Consider the following 20,556-nt stretch of genomic DNA (forward strand, 5'->3'; position numbering starts at 1 on the left):
GAAATACTCCAGGAGAATTATTTCGAGTGGTTCATCGCAGGCGTGTGGGGCACTGTAATGCCGACGCATTATTCCGCTTGCCGCTGAAATAGACGCTGCGCGTGCTTGTCGCGCGCGAGCCAGTGTAAACAGCCTATGGCTGGGTCACCGGGGGTCGTAGCGGCTTTGAGTGACCCACCACCAGCTGTGGCGGTTGCACATAGAGATTACACATTGGGCCTTATGCATGCCCAATGGGGCCAGCTACAGATGGAGGATCTCTCCCTGTTGAATGTGCGGTGCTGCACAGAAACTGACTACAAGAACCCCGGGCCTAAGGGAGTCTCGCAGTTTGTCCTTCGGGAAGGTGGGCTGATGAGGTGGCAGGAGGCATCGCACCGTCTGTGTATTGTGGTCCCCACCTCCCTGCGAGGTAGATTAATGTGGGCAGTGCATGAAGATAAGTTGATGCACCTTGGGCATTTGGAAACTTTTTTTAACCATGCAAAAGACTTTCATTGGCCGGGAATGTCAAACGATGTCTTTCATTTGATCAAAGGTTGCACATATGCGTGCGCCACAAGCCGCCATCACAAAAATCTCAAACACCATTTATTGTCCATCACGGTGTCCCACATTAACAAATTGGTTGCGCTTGACATCATTGGACCCTGTCCGGCTACACAAAAGGGGAATACATTTTTCCTAGTTGGGGTTCAGTATTTTTTCCAGTGTCCAATGGCTGCATCCATAGCCGATGCATTTTTGCATGGCTATGTGATGGAAAAAAGGGCCCCCGAGCAGATTCTCATGGATTAAGGCGAAATTTCTCGTCCAAGGTGCTGCGCAAAGCATGCGACGTGCCGGGCACAAAAAAGATCAGAACGTCGCGAAACCATCCCCAAACGGATGGTGTGGTGGAACGCTTGCACAGAAACTTAACATCTATGCTCTGTCAGGCAGTTAATGACGCACAGACAGATTGAGATTTGGACGTTCCGGGAGTTTGGCAGCGTACAGGATGGCCCCACATGCTTCTACGGGATTCTCCCTGTTTTTTCTCATGTACGGGTGGGAAAAGGAACCCCCCATTGATGCACAATTAGGTATCAGGCTCGGTTAGGAAGAAAGCAGTGATGCCCGTTCCCCTACAGGTGATTCTGCGTCGTCTCTCTGAAGCTCGCGAAGCGGCCAGAGAAAACACTGCCAAGATGCAAGCTTCTAATGACGTGAGCACGTGCTTCCATGGGCAATCGGGGACAGGGCCTCGTTATACTGTCCTCAGGTGTTGCTGGGTACGCCCCCCCAAGTTACATCGGCCATGGCAAGGTCCCCGCGAGGTGGAGGACGTCAGGAGGCTTCAGTGTGTGAGAATTCAGGTGGGACGCTGCCATTGGGTTGTTCACCCATCGCGCCTGAAACCATATGTTCAGCCCTCTGTTGACAGCTCACCCCAAGCCCTGTGTGGCCAATGTCTGGTGTGTTCAACGAGCCGGGGAAATCGGCCAAGGAACTTGTGCCTCAGGAAAATGCGTTGTTCCATCTGTAATGCGGGCGTAAGCGACCTTCCGGATGTGACGTCACGGGGGGTGGAGTCATGTGACGTGGGGGGAAGGTTCGGGGCTTTAAGCGGGTAAACCGGAAGGGTAAATTCGCATCGGATGAGTCCTGCGGAGCGAGAACACGTACGGGGGGCAGTGGAAGACATGTTGGCTGCGGACATTATATCGCCATCTAACAGCCCATGGGGCGCTCCAGTCGTCTTGGTTAAGAAGAAGGATGGCAAATTGCGATTTTGTGTTGATTTCCGCAAATTGAATAAGATATCGGTGGCAGATGCGTACCCCCTGCCGCGTATGGATGACTCCCTCGACGCATTGTCGGGGGCTAAGTTCTTTTCCACACTGGACCTCTCTTCGGGATTTTGGCAGCTTCCCCTTGACGAGTCCTCACGGGAGAAAACCGCATTCCGTACGCCGCAGGGGTTATTTCAATTCAACTGTCTCCCGATGGGATTGAATGCGGCCCCTGCTACATTTCAAAGATTGATGGAGCTCGTTTTGACGGGGTTGCAGTGGGAGACATGTCTTATATATTTGGACGATATCATTGTCTTCAGCCGCACATTCGATGAACATTTGACGCGGCTGGAGACAGTGTTCACGAGGATGCGTTCTGCCAAATTGAAATTCAAACCAAAGAAATGTCACCTACTGCAACGGTCCGTCCGCTATTTGGGGCACATTGTGAGCGCTGAGGGAGTGTCCACGGATCCGGAAAAGACGGCGTGCGTCCGGGATTGGCCGACTCCGGCCACCGTGGGGGATGTTCGGCGGTTTTTGGGATTTGCCTCGTATTACCGAAGATTCGTGCCGGGTTTTGCGACGATTGCGAGGCCTTTGCATCTCCTTACGGGTAAAGGACGGAAGTTTGTTTGGGGACAGCCGGAGGAGGCGGCCTTTCGGAGTCTGCGTGATCTATTGGCCACGGCCCCAACATTGGATTATCCCGATTTCGATCACCCATTCATTCTTGATACGGACGCGAGTGACACAGGTATTGGGGCGGTGTTATCACAGTCTAAAGGGGGTGTAGAGCGTGTCGTGGCGTATGGTAGCCGAGTCTTGTCTCCTGCGGAAACCCGCTACTGTGTCACTCGCAGAGAACTATTGGCGGTTGTTTTTTTCCTACGGCAATTTCGACCATACCTCTACGGTCGTTCTTTTATTGTGCGTACGGATCATGCGGCCTTGCAATATGCCCTTAAAATTGACCAGCCATCCGGACAGTTGGCACGTTGGTTGGACACGCTACAGGAATTTTCCTTCCAAATTCAACATCGGAAGGGAGTGCGCCATGCGAACGCTGACGCACTTTCCAGATTACCGCGGCGCGCCCCTTGTAAATGTGAGTCGGGGACGCATAGGTGTTCGCCGATTCCAAACCCCCCTCAGCCGCTCACGTTGGCCGTCGAGAAGTCGGACACTCCGATGGAACCGGGACCGGCTGACGGGGTTTTGAATCTGCCGCGGTCTGTCTGGATCCGGGAACAGATGATGGATGAGTCATTGGTGTCCTTGCGGAAGCGGTCTGCTAAGGACAATGGGAGTCCGAGTACGGCTGTGGGGCCGCAAACCGCTCTCCGAGATGGTCTGCTTATGTGGCGGGAGGGGTTCCAGGAACGTTGGCGCCTGGTGGTACCAACGTCCTTGCGATTCGAGTTGATTAGAACCCTCCATTGTGACACTCTCTTACATTTAGGGGTGCAGAAGACCTTGTTGACGTTGCAACGTCATTATTTTTGGCACGGCATGGCAACAGATGTCGTAGGGCACGTGCGCGCGTGCCCTGCGTGTGCACAACGTAAGCCGCCGAAACATCCTTACGTGCCGCCTCTCCAGTCGATTCAGGTGTCTCGAGTCAATGAATTGGTGGCACTGGACATATTGGGACCTTTTCCACCATCGGCGAGGGGTAATAAATATTTGCTGGTAGGGGTTGAGTACCTCTCCCGTTGGCCGATGGCCTGGCCGTTGCCCGATCAGTCGGCCGCGGCCATTACCGACGCCTTTTTGTTTGGATATATTATGGATAAGGGGGCGCCTGAGAGACTCCTCACGGACCAGGGCAGGAATTTCTCTTCTAAATTATTGGCGGAAGTGTGCGCGGGCCTTGGGACTAAGAAAGTACGGACATCCCCATACCATCCGCAGACGGATGGTATGGTTGAACGGCTGAACAGGACATTGTCTGCCATGCTTTGCCATACCGTGAGTGAACAACAATCAGATTGGGATCTGCACATCCCCGGGGTGCTTTCGGCGTACAGGATGACGCCTCATGCGGCTACAGGATATTCGCCGTTTTACCTTATGTATGGTCGGGAAAACGTGCCGCCGGTGGATGTGCAATTGGGAACTGGGGTGAAGGGACCTCGGAAACCACTTCCTGAATACATTCAGGACACGGTTCGCCGAGTCACGGAGGCGCGGGAGAATGCCCGCGTGGCTACGGCCAAAGCCCAGGCCCGGAACGAGCGATATGCGCGACGGTCTGAGGGGGAGTGCCCTTGGAAGGTTGGGGACCTAGCCTGGCTTCATTGTCCACAGGTACGTCCGGGGACCTCGCCGAAATTGCACAAACCCTGGCATGGTCCCGTACGCCTCATTGCGGTTCCCAACCCACAGACAGCACGCGTCCAGATTGGGTCTCGTCGCTGGGTTGTGCATACGTCGCGCTTGAAACCATATGTTGCTCCCTTACATGATGCGTCATCCCCCAATGTTGCCTTGCCGGGGTCTGTTGCTGCTGACTCTCCCCTGCCTGCGTCCATTGATTTTGCTAGAGCGCCTGTCGTACCTGTTCCAGACAGGCCGGCCGTGACATTGCGGGGGACGAGGGGCCCTGCTCGGAGGACGCCTGCCAGGTCTGCGGGACCTTCGAGCCCTGCAGCCCTTCCGACCCAGCTGCGGGCACGGTCACAGGACAAGCCCAAGACTAACTCTTTAGAGACACGGGACGGCGGTGGACTTCCAGCTGCGACAGGGGGATTACCCCCTGTCGTTCCTCGACTTTCATCGCGTTCCCGTTCTGCGAGTGGGCCGCCGACCGTCCGGGACGGGCCGGCGACCCGCACACGTTCCAAATCGCTTACGTTTCGTTGAGTGTTGTTGTCTTGTTATTTTCTTCTTACAGTTGTATTTATTGCATGCTTTTTGTACGTTCGTTGATGTTAATTGCGTTGTTGTTGTTGTTCTTGCTGTTACATTGTATGCTTAGTGTCCTTTAGGGGGGGAAGCTCGGTTCGCCGCATTACGATTTGCTATTGGTCAGCCGAGGTCGGCTGGGATTTTTCTACGGGGGAGGGTGGTGTAATGCGGGCGTAAGCGACCTTCCGGATGTGACGTCACGGGGGGTGGAGTCATGTGACGTGGGGGGAAGGTTCGGGGCTTTAAGCGGGTAAACCGGAAGGGGAAGTCAGTCGGGGTGTGAGCGGAAAAGAGTGAGGCCACGGGGGCGAGTGAGGAGAGGGGGGGCGCCGACGGCCATCGGGAGCCAACCCCGAAGATAAGAGGAAGCTGCGGAGTGGTGTGCAGCTGCAGAGGAGACAGCCAGGAGGGCTGCGTGTTAGAGGCAGCGGTGTGGCTGCCAGGAGGAGCTGCGGAGAGAGAGAGAGAGAGGGGGCTGCTTGTTAGAGGCAGCGGTGTGGCTGCCAGGAGGAGCTGCGGAGAGAGAGAGAGAGAGCAAGAAGCCGTCAGAGCTGCGGAGGGAGAAGAGCAGCAGCGAGTACAGCCAAGGGGGGCTGTGGGAGAGAAACAGCAGCGGAGCTGCTGTTGTGGATCGGGCCGACATTGGAGTCAGCACCGTGGAGAAGCTACAGAGTAAAGACAGCCGTGTGGGTGTACAGCACGAACCGAATAATAAAGGACACTGAGCCAGACATCGGGGTCCAGTCGTTTATTACACATCCACAGTTTCCAATTCCCTAAAGCCTGGGGAACCTTCAGAAGCCGCCACATGTGATGGACCACTAGCTGGAGCCCAGTCAAATTCCTCAGAAGAGTCCAGGGATGAGCCTACCCCTTCAAGGCTTTTGTGCAAGCCCCCATTGCCTGGAGAGGCACAAAAATCCACCCAGAGCGATGGACTGGCATCAAGGACCCTGTCAAAGTGTTTAGGATTCCGCTAAGCGGATCTCCCATGGTCATGGCGGGTTTTTTATTTTTCAACATTCGGGGTTTTTTTTATCCTAAAAAGCGTCGGGCATCATGTTATTTTATGCACTTCGGCTGCCCTAGAGTTCGTCGGTTGTCGGGTTGTTTATTTATGCAGTTCGTCTACCCTAACATTCGGCGGAGGTCGGGTAAAAGTTTTCATTACTGATGCGGTTCTTTGGCCCTCACGTGGTACACTGTCATTATGAGCCGAGACGGCTGATGTGTTTCAAAAAGGGGGGGCGGTGAGGCAGAGACAGTGTGGGGGTAGAGACAGTGCTGTTTCAGGAACAGTACGTGGCCCAGTGGTCACGAAAACCATCCGGGAAGCTTGGGAATGGGCTAGAGGGTTCGAGAAAGGGGACATGGCCGGGGCGGAGTGAGGTCCACAACGGGAATAAAAGGATGCGAGACGCAAGGTTTGGGGCTGCCATGGGATCAGGTCGACTGTCTTCACGCCATTGCTGTCTTCACATCGCTATCTTCGCGTCGTCGCTTTCTTCATGTCATCGCTACTTGCGTGCTATCCCTGGTCCAAGTTAGCTGTGCTTTCCCTGTCCACGTTCAAGTTACCTGCATGAAGCACCCTAAATAATAAATAAATAAAACTCTACAGTTCAAGTTGTCCGAGTCATTACACTTAACCTAAACTTCACTAGTATCACATGACGTTATGATCCCTCTACAAAATCCAACCAACCTAAGGTCTCGTGATGACATGATCTCCATTTGGTCCCTCGACATCTCGTGACATCATCACCCTGCCTCCTCACAACATCACCCCATCCTGGCGTGACATTGATACGCCTCTCAACACCCCTGCATCTCTGATCCCATCAACCCCTTCACCTCATCCAAAACTCGCGTGATGTCATCGTGATGCATTAAAGACAGGCGCACACACATGAACAAGCGTATTATTTCTAGATTACTCAAGTGTGATTATATTTCTTCTTGGTTCTTTCGGTAAAGTCACGTAGAAGGGAAGTAATAAAATAATAAAAATAAAACATAATAAAATAATTCTCACGACGTTTCGGCTACAACACAAGCAGCCGTCTTCCTTACGTGTCATAGCAATGCAGATGAACGCCAAAAGAATAATCTAAGAATCCTGTAATTATGTGTATGGTTAATGTGGTATAACTTCCACCAGTCAATTCAACAAACCAGATACTTTATTTGTACTCCAATTTGTATTTACACCAAGCCAAAATCGCATCGCCCTAAATCAGCTGTCGTCCCACAATAACACATGATGTTCCATTCCCTACTAAACTATGACAACGGAAGCAATTTAACTCATGCTACCTCGGCCTCATCCTAATATTTCAGATTCAATCAATAACTTCTCAAGTGATATAAATGGCACTTTATGATCCAGTATGCATGCTGTATTTATTGCCACTTTCTTTCGTCACCAAATATAAAGATAACTGCCTAACTACTGGTATTCATGCAAAATGGAGTCAGTCATAGATGATGACATGTATAGCAATGTGACCACACAAACTCACTACATTGAAACACCCATCCTATCCTCACATGCCCAGTCCCATATTAAAACTAAATACCCGTAGCAAGAAACTGTAATTCTAGGGTTAGTGGTAGCATTGATGTAAAGAGCTTTACTCCTGTGGCTGACTGAATGCAGCAATTGTGGCATTGGCTCCGCTGTTGACACGCTGCTCTCCATTGGCGAGCTTTGGGGCTTCACGGTACACGCTCATGACCTGCGGGAGAAACAGAGAATGTGTGGTGTTTAAACGTCAGTACCTACAGATAAACAAATATGATAGCAATCATACCTGGCCAATACCAGCCTGATTCCTTATGCCAATCCCACCTTTGCATTGTGATCGATCAAGATAAAGTTGTCATCATCACACCTTGCCATCGCTTCTCATATTGTAGTTAATACCTAGACCCCCAAGTTTTACGATGATCTTGCTCCAACTTCTGGTTTACAATTTTTCCTTTTGATTGCAAACCACTGGAGCCCACTTTCAATGCCTGTCTTGGTAACAGACCATTATCATCAATCTAATTAGAAGATTGTAAGCCAGTTGAGCTTTACATTGATATTGACAACATTGACAATTATATTGACATGTACAAGAGTTATAGCAATAATTACATTGACAGTTACATGATTTTGGCCGTTGTTTTGACCCTAATATTTAGAGTAGAACGTCGATTATCTTGTCTCTTTGATGACACAATCTTTTGAGTTGTAAGGTATGTTGCATTTATAGACTTGGCTAATTAGTCTCAGCTATTGAATAATATTTTAAAATAGACCCATATAGCAGATTTGCTTCACGTGTATGCAGTTGTTAATCACATATGCATATCCCCTGAAATGTTCAAATTGTTTATACATTAGCAGTATGTACTCTCCACATCACCGCAAAATAATTGGAACTATACTGCATATAGTTTATGGCAATGATATTTCTACAGTATTACATGTTAATAGTGACAGCCTTATGATGTTAACAACTTGGACAGTGGCAGCCTAAACACTCACGTTGCTGATCCAGGAGTTGTAGGCTGACACACGGGTGAACACGGTGGGCTTGCGAATCGCGTTGCAGCCCAGAGATGAGACGTAGCTGGTGATTCCCTGCACCACCCAGGCATTGTCCGACCGCTGGCAGTTCAGTGGGCCACCTCCATCACCCTGTGGTGCATAGCAGAGTACAGCAATGCCTCACGTTAACATTGGATCAAGAAGAATTGGATTATGGGAGTGGGTGGCTGTGATAGCAAATGCCACCATGCCTCTCCAAACTTGTGTGTCTTTGCTAGCATGCGTTTGGCTTTGTAAGAGTGTGGGCATCGAGCTCCTGTCCAAAAGTTTTGAGCTCCTGTAGTAACAGGTGTCTGCGTGAGCCAACACTCGTCAAGTGTGCTTCAGAGCCATGGTGCTAAGTAACAGAGAGATATCGCAGAATGCCAAGGCCTGATCCCTCCCGTCCCCCAACTCTACTATGCTGCCTTTGTTTTTTCCATGCACATGGCACGATTTGGGAGGGACATGTTGGCTACAGTATTAGTTTATCTACCATATTTAATTCATGTCATCCTCTTAATATCTGGATTTTATTTTGAGTAACTCTCTTAATGTACGTGAATAAAACCGTCAAATTTGAATTTACTATTAGTTATACAAAAAAACTGCAACTAAATTGTAAATAATTAGATATATAGGTAGATTTATTGACGAATGTGTGGAGCTTGTAGTCATTTATGCTTGTGCACCACTACCAACATAGCATCGCCAAATAACTGGGTTATTGAATGTTGATGCGGAGGGTGCATAGTAAATATTTGAAAAATGCAAGTATAGCAAACTACCGTTATGGCCTTCCTCAAATATTCCCATTGGAAATTTTACTTAATGAATTGAAGCGGGTTGGCTATCGTTGCGCTCCGTACGCACATAGCACGCAGAGCGGGTGCTGCCCCCCGCGCAGATCACGCTGCTCTTCAGGCTGCTCCCCCACCAGCTGGCCTGGCTGCACGTCGCGTAGTCCACCACGGGCAGGCTGGCTTGCTGCAGCTCGCTGGGGAAGGGGCCGCTGGCTGCTCACGCGCACAGACAACGTGGAGATGAAGAGCGTTGGTGAAAGCATCGGAGTTTGGTGGCGTTAACAGGCACTCCCCTATCGAACCGTCCATCTCTCCGTGCTCAAAAGGGAAAAGCCACATAGCAACACCGCCACCCTACTGACAGACTACTTCCCACTGTTGACTCTATGCAGAGTTGTGTTCATTGTGTCAACCCTAGAAAGATTAAGGGCCGAGTCAAACTGCAGGGGCAATTCAAACGTTGGATTTTAAGCACTCCCCAAAACTCTATCTCCTCTTGTTTCATTGACAGGGAGTGAACGTTACTTACTGGAAAGGGATCCCCAGCCCGTGACGTAGCACGGGTAGTTGTTGGGCAGGATCTGGTTGGCGCTGGGCAGGCAGGCCGGGCGCACCTTGCTGGAGAGAGCCACGGGCGACGCAATCTTGAACATGGCGATGTCGTACCTGTGGGGGATCGAGACAGGGGCAGTCGTGATGTGACGCTCAACACCGAACATACAACAAGCAATAGGGATTCAGCGCTGTGCACAGGAGAACTCCCCTTAACCCGGGTGATGTGGGGGATATATTTCGTGGAGTTATCCATGATTTGACTCTGCACTTATTTGTGGGGACAGATTCATGAATAATGGGAAGAATAGGACCACAGGTAATAAGACGTATTGTGGACAATACAGCTTCTGTAGATAATGGAGCCATGAGTAATAGGGTCAAATACATGAGTTCTACTGTATGTTTTAGTTATTGTATCGTAAGCATTGTATGAGATGAAGCAATAGCATTGTGTCTCAACTGTCTGTATCTTTTCAAACACAGAATGGGCATGGCCTGGAAGCAGTGCGTAAGCACAAATCAAGACATCTCATCGCCTTGTCATTAACACTGCCTTATAACACTAAATGTTACTTCTGAAGAAAAATTATTCTTCAAAAGTAACATTTAGTGTTATATAATTCATCATTGCCTGACATTCCAATTATACTTTGTTTTACTGAAAGGCAGTGTCAGTGACGTGCTTCGAGAGGGAAAATAAATGTCTGTCTCTTTGCGTCTTTGTAGAATGTATCTGTACATGTTTGTATATATATGGATATGTATCTGTCTATTGCAACTCGTAATGTCATAGTGTCACGGAAACAGTGCGCCCGTGTGCAGTCTCACCCATTGGCCGGGATGCTGGGATTCCAGTAGCTATGCCAGGCGATCAGGCTCAATGCAGGTGTGACTTGCCCAGACTCGGTTGTGGACACACTGTGTTTTCCCAGCACCACCCTGTAGCTGTAGCCACTCCTGCACGTTGTGGTGAATGTGGGGAGATAACAGAGCGACGGGCGGTCGTAATCACTTACACCTGTAAACATTGCAGTGAGGAATTAATAAACAGAAATGGTGCGAGTTACATCATGGTATTTTCACTGCCACATTGCTGCATCGTGTAAATGTCATTGATAGAGGCCGCCTCCTTGCTCCCAAGATACATTGCTCAAACTTTGGTGTCCACAATGTGGTACAGGAAAATACTCTACAACACCTGGGACCCGGTGCAGTTGCACCGCCTGCACACACAAAAGCGACGCCACTGGTGCCGTGACTCACGTGTAGCAGCTCGCAGAGGTGAGCACCCATTGACTATCAATGAGGGTTCCTCCGCAGTAGTTGACCCATCTTCCTCCAGAGTACCTCTGCACGAGCGCCTGCAATGCACACGCAGAAAAGTGGTGGTAGTTACGGTTTTTTCTCCAATTTCTAAATCTTGCAATACAGTACTAACTCAGCCCTTTCGTCAATCCACTGACCATTTGACCAGGCCTCACAATCCTAGTCACAGCTGGTTGTGAAGGGGTGGAATCTGGGACTGGTATGGATTTCACTCCCTACTAATATTAGCAGTCGCTGGGAATGTAAAACATGTAGCATGGTTCGTTGCACGGTGCATAAATCACTGCGCTTCCACTATCCCATTATAATCACTGATTCAATGTCATTGAGAAGAGTGGAAGATCTGAACATTTCATGATGCACACATGCAGCCGTTTTGCCAGTGCACTGCTGGATGATGTCCTCCACGTGGCATTTAGAACAATGGATGCTGCTGCACTGTGATCGACTGACAATGCATCGTGTGGCTGTGATGGCTGTTATTCAGCCTCTGGCTTTACCTGCCAAGGCCAGGAGTTAGCGCGAGCCTCCACGCCGTTCACCACGCGGATCTGGGAATACGCTGCAATCCCACAGCTCTGAGCAGACACCTCAGCTGTGAGAAATAAAAGGACACGCGATACAAAAACAAAGATCCCCGTATAGCCTTAACGAAATGTTGGGGCAAGTGCAGTTAATGAGCACCTATGAAGACCGGTTGCGGCACACGAAGGGGTGGGTAGCCAGCACCACGCCCAACCGCATTTGTTTTCCGAGTGGCGATGTTTACACATTGTGGCAGGTACTCATTTGTGGTTGACTCGACCTAGGCGAGGCCCAAGCCCGACCTTGATAATCGTCACTGGTGTTGGTCGTGAGCGGTCATTGAACTCGGGTCGCCGGGTTAGTATCACAGGACGCTAAGCGCTCCACTACCTCTTCCATGTGCATACACACTATAGTACACACACAATAATTGTGATGTGTTTTTGGGTTGGTCCTTATGCATTTTGTGTCATGTTTTATTCCATGTACTAGCAACCTCTTCTATAACTAAGTCCAGTTCCTGAAGAAGCTAGAGTGATCACTCTACTAAAATAAATGTGTGCATGGCAATCACTCACCACCAACCAGCAGAGCAGCGCAGACGAGAAAGGCGAGCATGGCTGATCGAAGAACTGGAGTTGATTGAAGACTTGGAGCGTCTTGTGCACCAGTGTTTCCTTTCCACTGCCGTGTCTCACTTTGGGCCGTCTTGGTTTTTATACAGAATCTGCTGTCCACGTGAACCCTCAGATTGCAATCAGAATACTTCCCTATCTGCAAAACTGTCCAAATCAAGTTGGCATGCAAATTACAAATTCAGATATTTTTTTTTCAACATGAAAATTAGGTGTTCTTTTTCTGTATTGGTGAGCAGTAAGGGATATATTGTTTATCCTGCTGACAATACCAAACCAAATTTAAGGACAGATTTTTGTATCGGTTAGGTTATAGTGCGATACGTGGAGCTGACCGATGGTTGACAGATCTGGTCACTCCCATAAATGAGCTCCTTAGGCATGTAAGGCTGCGTTGGCTGGATTATGAAGCCCACATGCCCATCCACTACATACCCAAGCAACTTCTGCTTGGCTGGATAGAGGAGGCTAAAAGAGCATGGCACGGGTAGATAAATTATGGACTAATACTGTATAGGAGGATGTAGAGCTGATCAGACTAGCCGATGACTGCGGAGGAGGCTCATGAGGGACACGACTGGAGAGTTGGAGGCAGTTGCCCTCCAACAACAATGGAGGTCAGAGGAGTGTCGCCCAAAGCAACGAGTGGAGCGCGAGGTGGACAACGAGATGCATGCGGCATTGTGAGCATTTGTGTTTTGCTGCTGTGTGTGTTGAGTGTGTTACATTATTATACAAAAACACACACACAAAACATACACGGTAAATAAACCGTTCTCATAGTCGTTGCCTTCACAAATTCCAACCGATGTAAACACTGCTAGATTTGAAGCTTTCGTGACTGCAAGGATTTTTCGAAAAAACTTAAGAGTACGATGTAATACTCTCCTGGCATTACTTTTCAACGCGGAAATTATCATCGTAGCAGTGTGTATTGTCAAAACATCACCCCCGTGTTTTGTAGAACTGACTTAATTTTGTAAACCGTGTGTAAACGAAACACGCGTTCGACTAACACACGTTGGGCAGGGTTTTCCTCTATTTAGTATTTTTTCCGGGCTTAAAAAAGCTGTGTTGGAAAGTTCCATATATACCAGAAGTGGTATCATTCTTGAAAAACTACCATCAATCTTTAAAAAGTTCACAGTCGATATCAGATGGTGGCAAACTCAAAATCCTGGTTGGTGGCTGATTGAGCTAATTATCTCCTCTCTGGTTGATAAAATGAGTACCACGAGACTGGTAGATTCATTGAGCGACTGGTGAGATGGATTTACAGGACCGTGTGTAGAAGCGGTCACCAATTGAGGTAAACATTACCAGACACTTGTTTAAGCTGGGAGATACGTCGGCTTGGCACCCAGAGGTCGGCGACCCAGGGATAGACCTGAAACCTAATTCCAGATGGTGGTGATGATGATAATGAAAATGTTAAATTGGACTTTGACGGTTATGTGTAGAGTCAGCTGTGTGACATTTAGGTGATCTAGCAGAAGGTAGCAAGCATTGTGAGCTGCGGTGGCATTAACGGAATTGACCACAATCGTCTCTTGCGTGGCGAAGTCATGAATGGCCAAATTATAGGAAGACAAAAGTGGCCAGGTGTGTACGCGTTTCTATCCATACCCCACTCTCGTGTGTCATCCTGGCCTCAGCAAGTAGTCAATGACAGTACTTTTCCAAGTCTCTCCAGAAATATTACATTGGAGTTATTTTTGCTATGCATAGAAATGTTTGATTTGAACCAGCTAATTTCTGCACTCGAGCAGGTATTGATGTGATAGAGTTTTCTAAAAGGCATCACCCATCATGTCTTTCAAAACTGTTTCGCCATTGTCCTCAGGCAAACTTGGTTCATTTGAGGCCACATCCTCTAACCCCTCACTGGTATTCATAATAACTTCTCTGTCCTAGTCTAGAATATTCAACTTCCTTTGTTAACATTTGCTTCCTTGACTCTAATCTTTTTCACACAACGGTAGTACTCTGACCAGTTTAATGATCAGCATCAGAGTCTATATTTATCCTGGAGAAATCCGATGATCTATGAAGCTCTTTTTCATATATTTTCAGTATAGGTGGGTCAGAAAGTTACAACAACAAACAATAAAAACAACGATAGGAGTGCAAATTATAAGAAAGGTAAGTAAATCACGACAAATGTATACGTAAAATAGATAAAGTATATACGTCCAAGTTGCACAAGTACACCAGTTCCCAAACTTGGGCAAGGCAGCAAAACAACAGCTTAAACAGTCCGAGATCACATCAATAAAATTGCCCATTAAATTTAACTATTAATACATGTGTAAGCATGAAAGTTACAAATCACGTTTTTAATCACAAACGATCATTGTATAACGAGATACATTTTGGAAAGATGACCTGAAGGTGGCATTGTAGCAAGAAAGTCGCTGGCCTAATGTATCTGTCCAAATTTTGCATTGTTATCCCCTTTTACGTGTGAGTTTTCTCCGAGTACTCCAGCCTCCTCCTATCTTCAAACATTCTGTAAAAGAAATTAGCCAAACAACCCAAGCAGCATCCAACTGGAAAGAGCCTTGAGGCTTACGAATGCTATTGTGGCTAAATTATGTATTACAACCTTGATTTACTGGAAATATCATACATCGCAAGTGTATTTTTTCATCTTTTGTGTTTAAAAAGCAGGTTATTGTATTGCCTATTAGTTGAATCGCAGATCGCAAGTTCAAATCTTGGTCATTACCCCCCCCCACCACCCCCAAAAATTGATTGAGTCTTTGCTCTTGTTTGTTCTTTTAATTTGCGAAATTCTCAATCTCTGAAACTAAAATATTAAATGTTGTCCTATGTTGCCGAATTGTGAGTGCATTGATAATATATCAAAACACCAAATTCCTGTTCAGTTATTCTCAATTTCAGCTGCCGTTCTTGTAATAACAAAATGTATACCACTAGAACTTGCATAATTACAGATTGTAACATAATTGATTAATAATGCTGGCAAATACAGAGGCTACGAAATGTGTTACCACTTCAAAGATATGAACAATGTTTCACATTAACATTTTCTACCAACTCACATCCAGTGCAAAGGACTGAGTTGATCCATGTTTTACAACTTCTGCAGCATCTTGAACACATTGTAACCACTCCCCTTGCTATTTTATTTGTTTTAAAGATCAGGGATCGGCTCAGCCCATGATCCTTTCTGGGTTAATTAAATTTGCAAAACTTTGTGTACAGTCAACAGTTGATGCACTCAGGGGAGTCTGGCTCCCCACGGCAGCAATGTGGAATTTCCACTCGTGGATCGGGACTGCCAAAGAAGAGCACTGCCCAACTGTTTATGACTTGATTTAGATTTCTTTTTTTCATTGCATACATTTCTACAGGTCGCTATTACACATTAATTATGAATGTAATCTGTTGGAGATTCTTATTAAATGTCAGATGGTGTTTGGTGCGTTGTTTCAATATGTGAAGAGCTGACCGTTTCTCCACTTCCTCCCCCTCTACATCTTCCGGCATCTGGCCAAGCGAAAATACGTCATCCAAGTGAATGCATGCAAATTACTTGGAAAACATAGATGGGACATTATGAACAAGATAGGGCAGCCTGAAACCTGAGCGTGTGCAACACCATCAGAGCAGAGAGCGTTATCACAATGAAATTGACTCAGAAACATAGTGGTTCCTCGTGTGCAAATTTGCATGTGTGTGGAAATGTCCCTTTTGAAATGTTTAGAACTAAGCAATGGCATGGAAACCCAAGACATGTGTGGAGGTTAGGACAAGTGTGGTTTTATTTATAGCTACCTTGGAAGAAATTAAATTTTGGTGGAATTAATATGTAACTACAGCCCTTGGTCAATCGATTGCTGAATGAAGGCTTCCCTGTGCCGTATCAGTCGTAGTTAGATTATATTTGCCACGTTAGTCAGTGCAGGCTGGAGAAGCAGAGGGGTCCAGGACTGGTTCACACTGGACTCTCCGCTGATGTTAGCAGTGGCTGAGAATCAAACTCAGTTCCACTGGGTCCATAGTGCAATGCGCTAACCACTGCTAACATTCTAAATGTGAGTGCGGTCCTCTGTCGACCATGCTAATATCGAATGGCAATGCACACACGAGCATTGTTTAGTGAGTGACGCATTACACTGGTATTCAGATCATTAGTGCAAATTAGAAGAACAGTGATCTTGTTGCTTCCTGTTCTCTGGAGATGTAAGAATATGTAAAATAGCTGTAACATGTGGAACTTCTGTGGTAAACCTGTGGAGCTTTGCAGTATTGTATAAGAATGATGTACGCGTTCTAGATCCAGATATGTGTCGTAGTTCTGATGCTGAAGCGCCAGATATATATATCAAGTTGTTTAATATATAAGTGCCAAGTGAGGCCACCTTAAAATAATTGTTCTGTCCATTATGTGCACTCTTTGGCACTAAATGACAGAATGTACAGGGATGGAATTGATAGCCTAATTCGGAGACTTGGCCACATAACCAGGGAGAGGCAGGGCCAGTTATTTCATAAGATGCAGTCTCCACGCTGAGCTCCATTATGTTATGTTAATCCATCATATTTGCAGCCCTTGAGACACAAAACTTGTGAGTAATCAATATTGTTTCTGGTGGAGACTTCACGAGTGTATTGTTAGTGCCACGTAATGAGTTTAAAGAAGTAGTGCACACTGCATGTATTTAACGTGCTCCAATATGAGACCTAATCAGGCGTAAGCCCAACCAATTTATTCATTTGGTTACAGTCTGAGATAAACTGTGAGTCACTCTTGAAAATAGCCACCCTGAATAATTCTTGAAGATACATCCAACGCTGCCTGGGGCAAGGATGATGAAGTGTACCTTGTGGTAAGCCCGTGTTGCAATGCTTGGTCGGTGATCTTTCAGCCAGTACTGTTTATATACCACAGGGATGAAGTTTGGCTAGCCTCTACTTAGGCATTTACCACTACTTGATGTAGCAGCATAGTGGCTGTGAATATAACGAGGGAGTTCAATGTTTAATTAGCTAACGACATTTATGTTTCGATGTAAAAGTTTTACCCTGAGATAGGTCCGTCTCCACCCCGTTGGGAAGACGGCCACGCTCATTAAAAGTATCAAGTTCAAAAGATCAGCCCGAGTTCTGACTTTGTTTATGAGCCAGGGTCTACAGTAATCCCTTGCCAACCGCGAGGGTTAGGTTCCTTAAAGCCCTCGCGGTTGGTAAAGTGTAGGGGCCTGTGGGAAATAGGGGCTTGGGGGAACCATGGCCGCTGTCATGCTCACCATAGCTTTACTAAGTTGCATATTTATTCACTAAACACCGAACAAAATACAGTACATTACACAATAGCATATATTAACTTTACATACCTTTAATATTAACGGTTTAGATGACGAGGACAACGAGTTGATGTGGGGAGGGCTGGTTAGAATAACTAAGGGGGGGGGGGCTCAGCCCACCCTCCCCCTCTTCCTCCGGGCCACAGACGCAACACTCTCATCGTCACCACTCGCTGCACGCTTCAGCTCCGTGATTACGGGCAAAATGAATGTGTACTCTACAGTATGTACAACAAAACAGTCGGACAGCACATCAAATTTGATTCATTCCGCAGTCAAAATAATTTATATTCTACTTTGGGTGCAAATAAAAGTGTGTGCATTAAAAAGCTTGGTTTTTTTCCTTAAAATTTCTACAGCTCAAGAACCAGGGCAGTGAATCACGCACTCGCTGTTGTGACTCTACACCTCAGCGTTGTCAACTCCTTAACATGAATACGTCGCCAAACAAACCTGAAAAGTTCAAAGCTGCAAATGACTAGAAACTCTACACCACAGACACATCTCCTGCAGGAGTTCAACTCTGAGTAATCGCTCTGTGATGCTGGATGTGATAACCAGCGAAAACTTTGAAAACTAATTGTCAAATGTTGTGCATTGCGCTTCAACATTCCGGTGTGCTTAAACAATCAATATCTGTGTTTGTACTCACGCGATATGACCAAAACGAAGTCAATATTAACGAAGAAATATCTTGTTTGTGTCTTGAAATCACGACCGCGTTGCAATTTCGCCACAGCCGTTTATCTGTGTCGCCCTCTGGCGGGCGACATTCTAAAAGGAGGCAATAAGACTGAAGCTTGCGCCATGTTTTAACAGCCGTTGCCCACGGTTCCCACTCCTCAGGCTGCCGTTACGAGACTCAGATATTGATAGTGAACCCCGAGAATATTAAAGCTGCCTTAGTTTGGCTCTGTACGTGAGTCTCGTGCCTTACACGAGATAATTATAGACACGCCACATATTTCACCTGCATCTCTTTCTCTCTGCTCAACTATTGTATAAATATTGTGAAATTGATTGCTCCATATGTTACATAGGAGAATAGTATGATGTGTAAAACGTGTGTTAGGATTGCTGGAAGGCATATGTAGGCTTTTAAGCAAAGTGGGACAGTACTCGCCACAGTGGCCAGATGTTAACTACCTCGCTCGGTATACAGGAGGTCTTGAGTTCGATCTAGACCCTGACGCCTGTATATTTGGAGTTTGCATGCTCTCCCCGTGGTCGCCTGGATTTTTATCCATGGGGTTAAAGTATTTGGCTGCTATAGATTTCCACATAAGCAACTTCGTTCAGCTATCATTTGTGGCCAGGTCACTTGTGAAAAAGAGATATATTGCTCAGTGTGCTTTACCTGGTAAAATTTTAAAAAAGTTAATCGTTACAAGTAGTCATTTTCTCAAAGGGTAACACAGTGTCTGGTTGTGCCATGCAAGCAAGGGTACCACCATATTTTATTTGAGGGGTATGTGATATCGTAGAAAAATCTGGACAACATACTGTTGTGCTAAAACACCAGGGCAATGCCTCGCTCACTTTGGAATCTGTTAAGAGACATGCATATATCTTCGATTAATAAAAAACACCCTCCTTATTTGTTTATTGACAATGTATTGGTTCACATAAACAAGCGTGCCTCCGGCATGTACTCTTCATCTCACAACTATTTTCATTTGTCAGTGTATTGACTACTGTTCACTTGCACTCGCGCCTAACTCTTGCCTAACTCTTGCCAGTTAGTGCACGGTTTGAGTACACAAGTCCGATTTATATATTGAATAATACTAACAGTCCTTTTGTCAACCCATTGTCTGACTGACCATGCTTCACCATGCTTGTCAGTGTTATTGGTGCTCAGTATCTGTTTGAATATCACTCGTCAGTGATGTTTGTTATGGCCGGGAATTAAACTCAGGTCACGGGATTCATAGTGCAGTGCCGTAACCACTGCGACTCCGCTCCCCACCAGTATGATGACACTTGCTACCACAGACCGGCAAAGTGTGGTTAAAAAAACCCTCAATGACTGCCATGGCGTGGCGAGGCCCTCATCCAGCAGCATATTAACAACGGGCTGTTAAAAAATATATATCTATGCAAACTACAATTTAATTCCACTAAACATACATTTCCAAGGTTGCTACGGAGAAATAAAAAAACGTGCACTACTCAAATTACTTTATATTAAACGAATGTCTTCACATATGCAAATTAACTAGGAACCTTCATTTCCTTGTGTGATCACAAGGTATTTGTGATATAATCACCTGATTTTTCTTTGCTGATGTTCCTGCCTATGCGCAAGTTTAATGCTGCATCATCTAGTTCCTAAACACTGCGTGCTCAAACCTTTCTCATGACTGACACCGCATGAGGAGGCCTGCATCCAGTGATAGACATAAAGCTGAAATAAATGTGTAGGATCGATTTGTACTTTTCGCATGTTGGCTATATGTGGTCTAAAACTGGTTAAACAAGGCCATACAGAAGGACATCTCTGGTGTAGGCCGATCAGTTTTAAACAAAATGCCTATATTGTAAGAGCATGTTTTGCCACAAGTACGTTTGGTTAATGCAGCCTTGATGCCTTGCAATAGGTGTCTACTTGGTGTTTGAACATCTTAACACCTGCTAATGCCAAAAGGGTAAAACCTATTATTGTTTCATCGCTGAAATAAATATAACTGATCACATAGCAGGTGATATTGCCTGAATGTGTTACAGGAACTTTAATAATAAACTTTACCTTAGGAAGTCTCACTGAGTCTCAGTACTCTTTTTAAGGAGGGTCCTGCTAACATCGGGGTGTTTGGTAAATTCCCATAGTGTCACATTGTGCGGGACGCCTCCTCTTCATAATCACCCCCCCCCCCCCAGAGGGCATCACGAACCAGTTTTAGTGTGAAAATAAAATTACGTAAGTGGATAAAGCAGGATAATAGGATCTCCCCCCCCCCGCCTTGCATTATGTAACTTCTGACCTACCTCTCCTGGACATTTGTGGGGGGAAAAAGCTCCGTAGGTCCTCGTGCATTTTTATAGCTGCATTATACAAACTATAAAAATATAAACGTGCATGGAACCTGTTCGCACGCATATTTGAGATTGACT

The 20,556-nt window shown here is 46.5% G+C and overlaps 1 protein-coding gene across 1 annotated transcript; it reads right to left on the minus strand.

Annotated features, from left to right (window-relative positions):
- Window positions 1–6,826: 6,826 nt before the first annotated feature.
- On the minus strand, window positions 6,827–12,146 carry LOC144931318 (chymotrypsin-like elastase family member 2A). The gene is made up of 8 exons (XM_078855119.1): window positions 12,053–12,146; window positions 11,450–11,544; window positions 10,887–10,984; window positions 10,452–10,580; window positions 9,598–9,734; window positions 9,139–9,281; window positions 8,224–8,376; window positions 6,827–7,426 (listed from the first exon to the last, which is right to left on the minus strand). The coding sequence occupies exons 1-8, from the start codon at window positions 12,090–12,092 to the stop codon at window positions 7,322–7,324; spliced, it is 900 nt and encodes a 299-aa protein (XP_078711245.1). The 5' UTR covers window positions 12,093–12,146; the 3' UTR covers window positions 6,827–7,321.
- Between the last annotated feature and the right edge of the window lie 8,410 nt (window positions 12,147–20,556).

Source organism: Lampetra fluviatilis, chromosome 4 (assembly GCF_964198595.1).
Source record: "Lampetra fluviatilis chromosome 4, kcLamFluv1.1, whole genome shotgun sequence".
Taxonomy (NCBI): Eukaryota; Metazoa; Chordata; class Hyperoartia; order Petromyzontiformes; family Petromyzontidae; genus Lampetra; species Lampetra fluviatilis.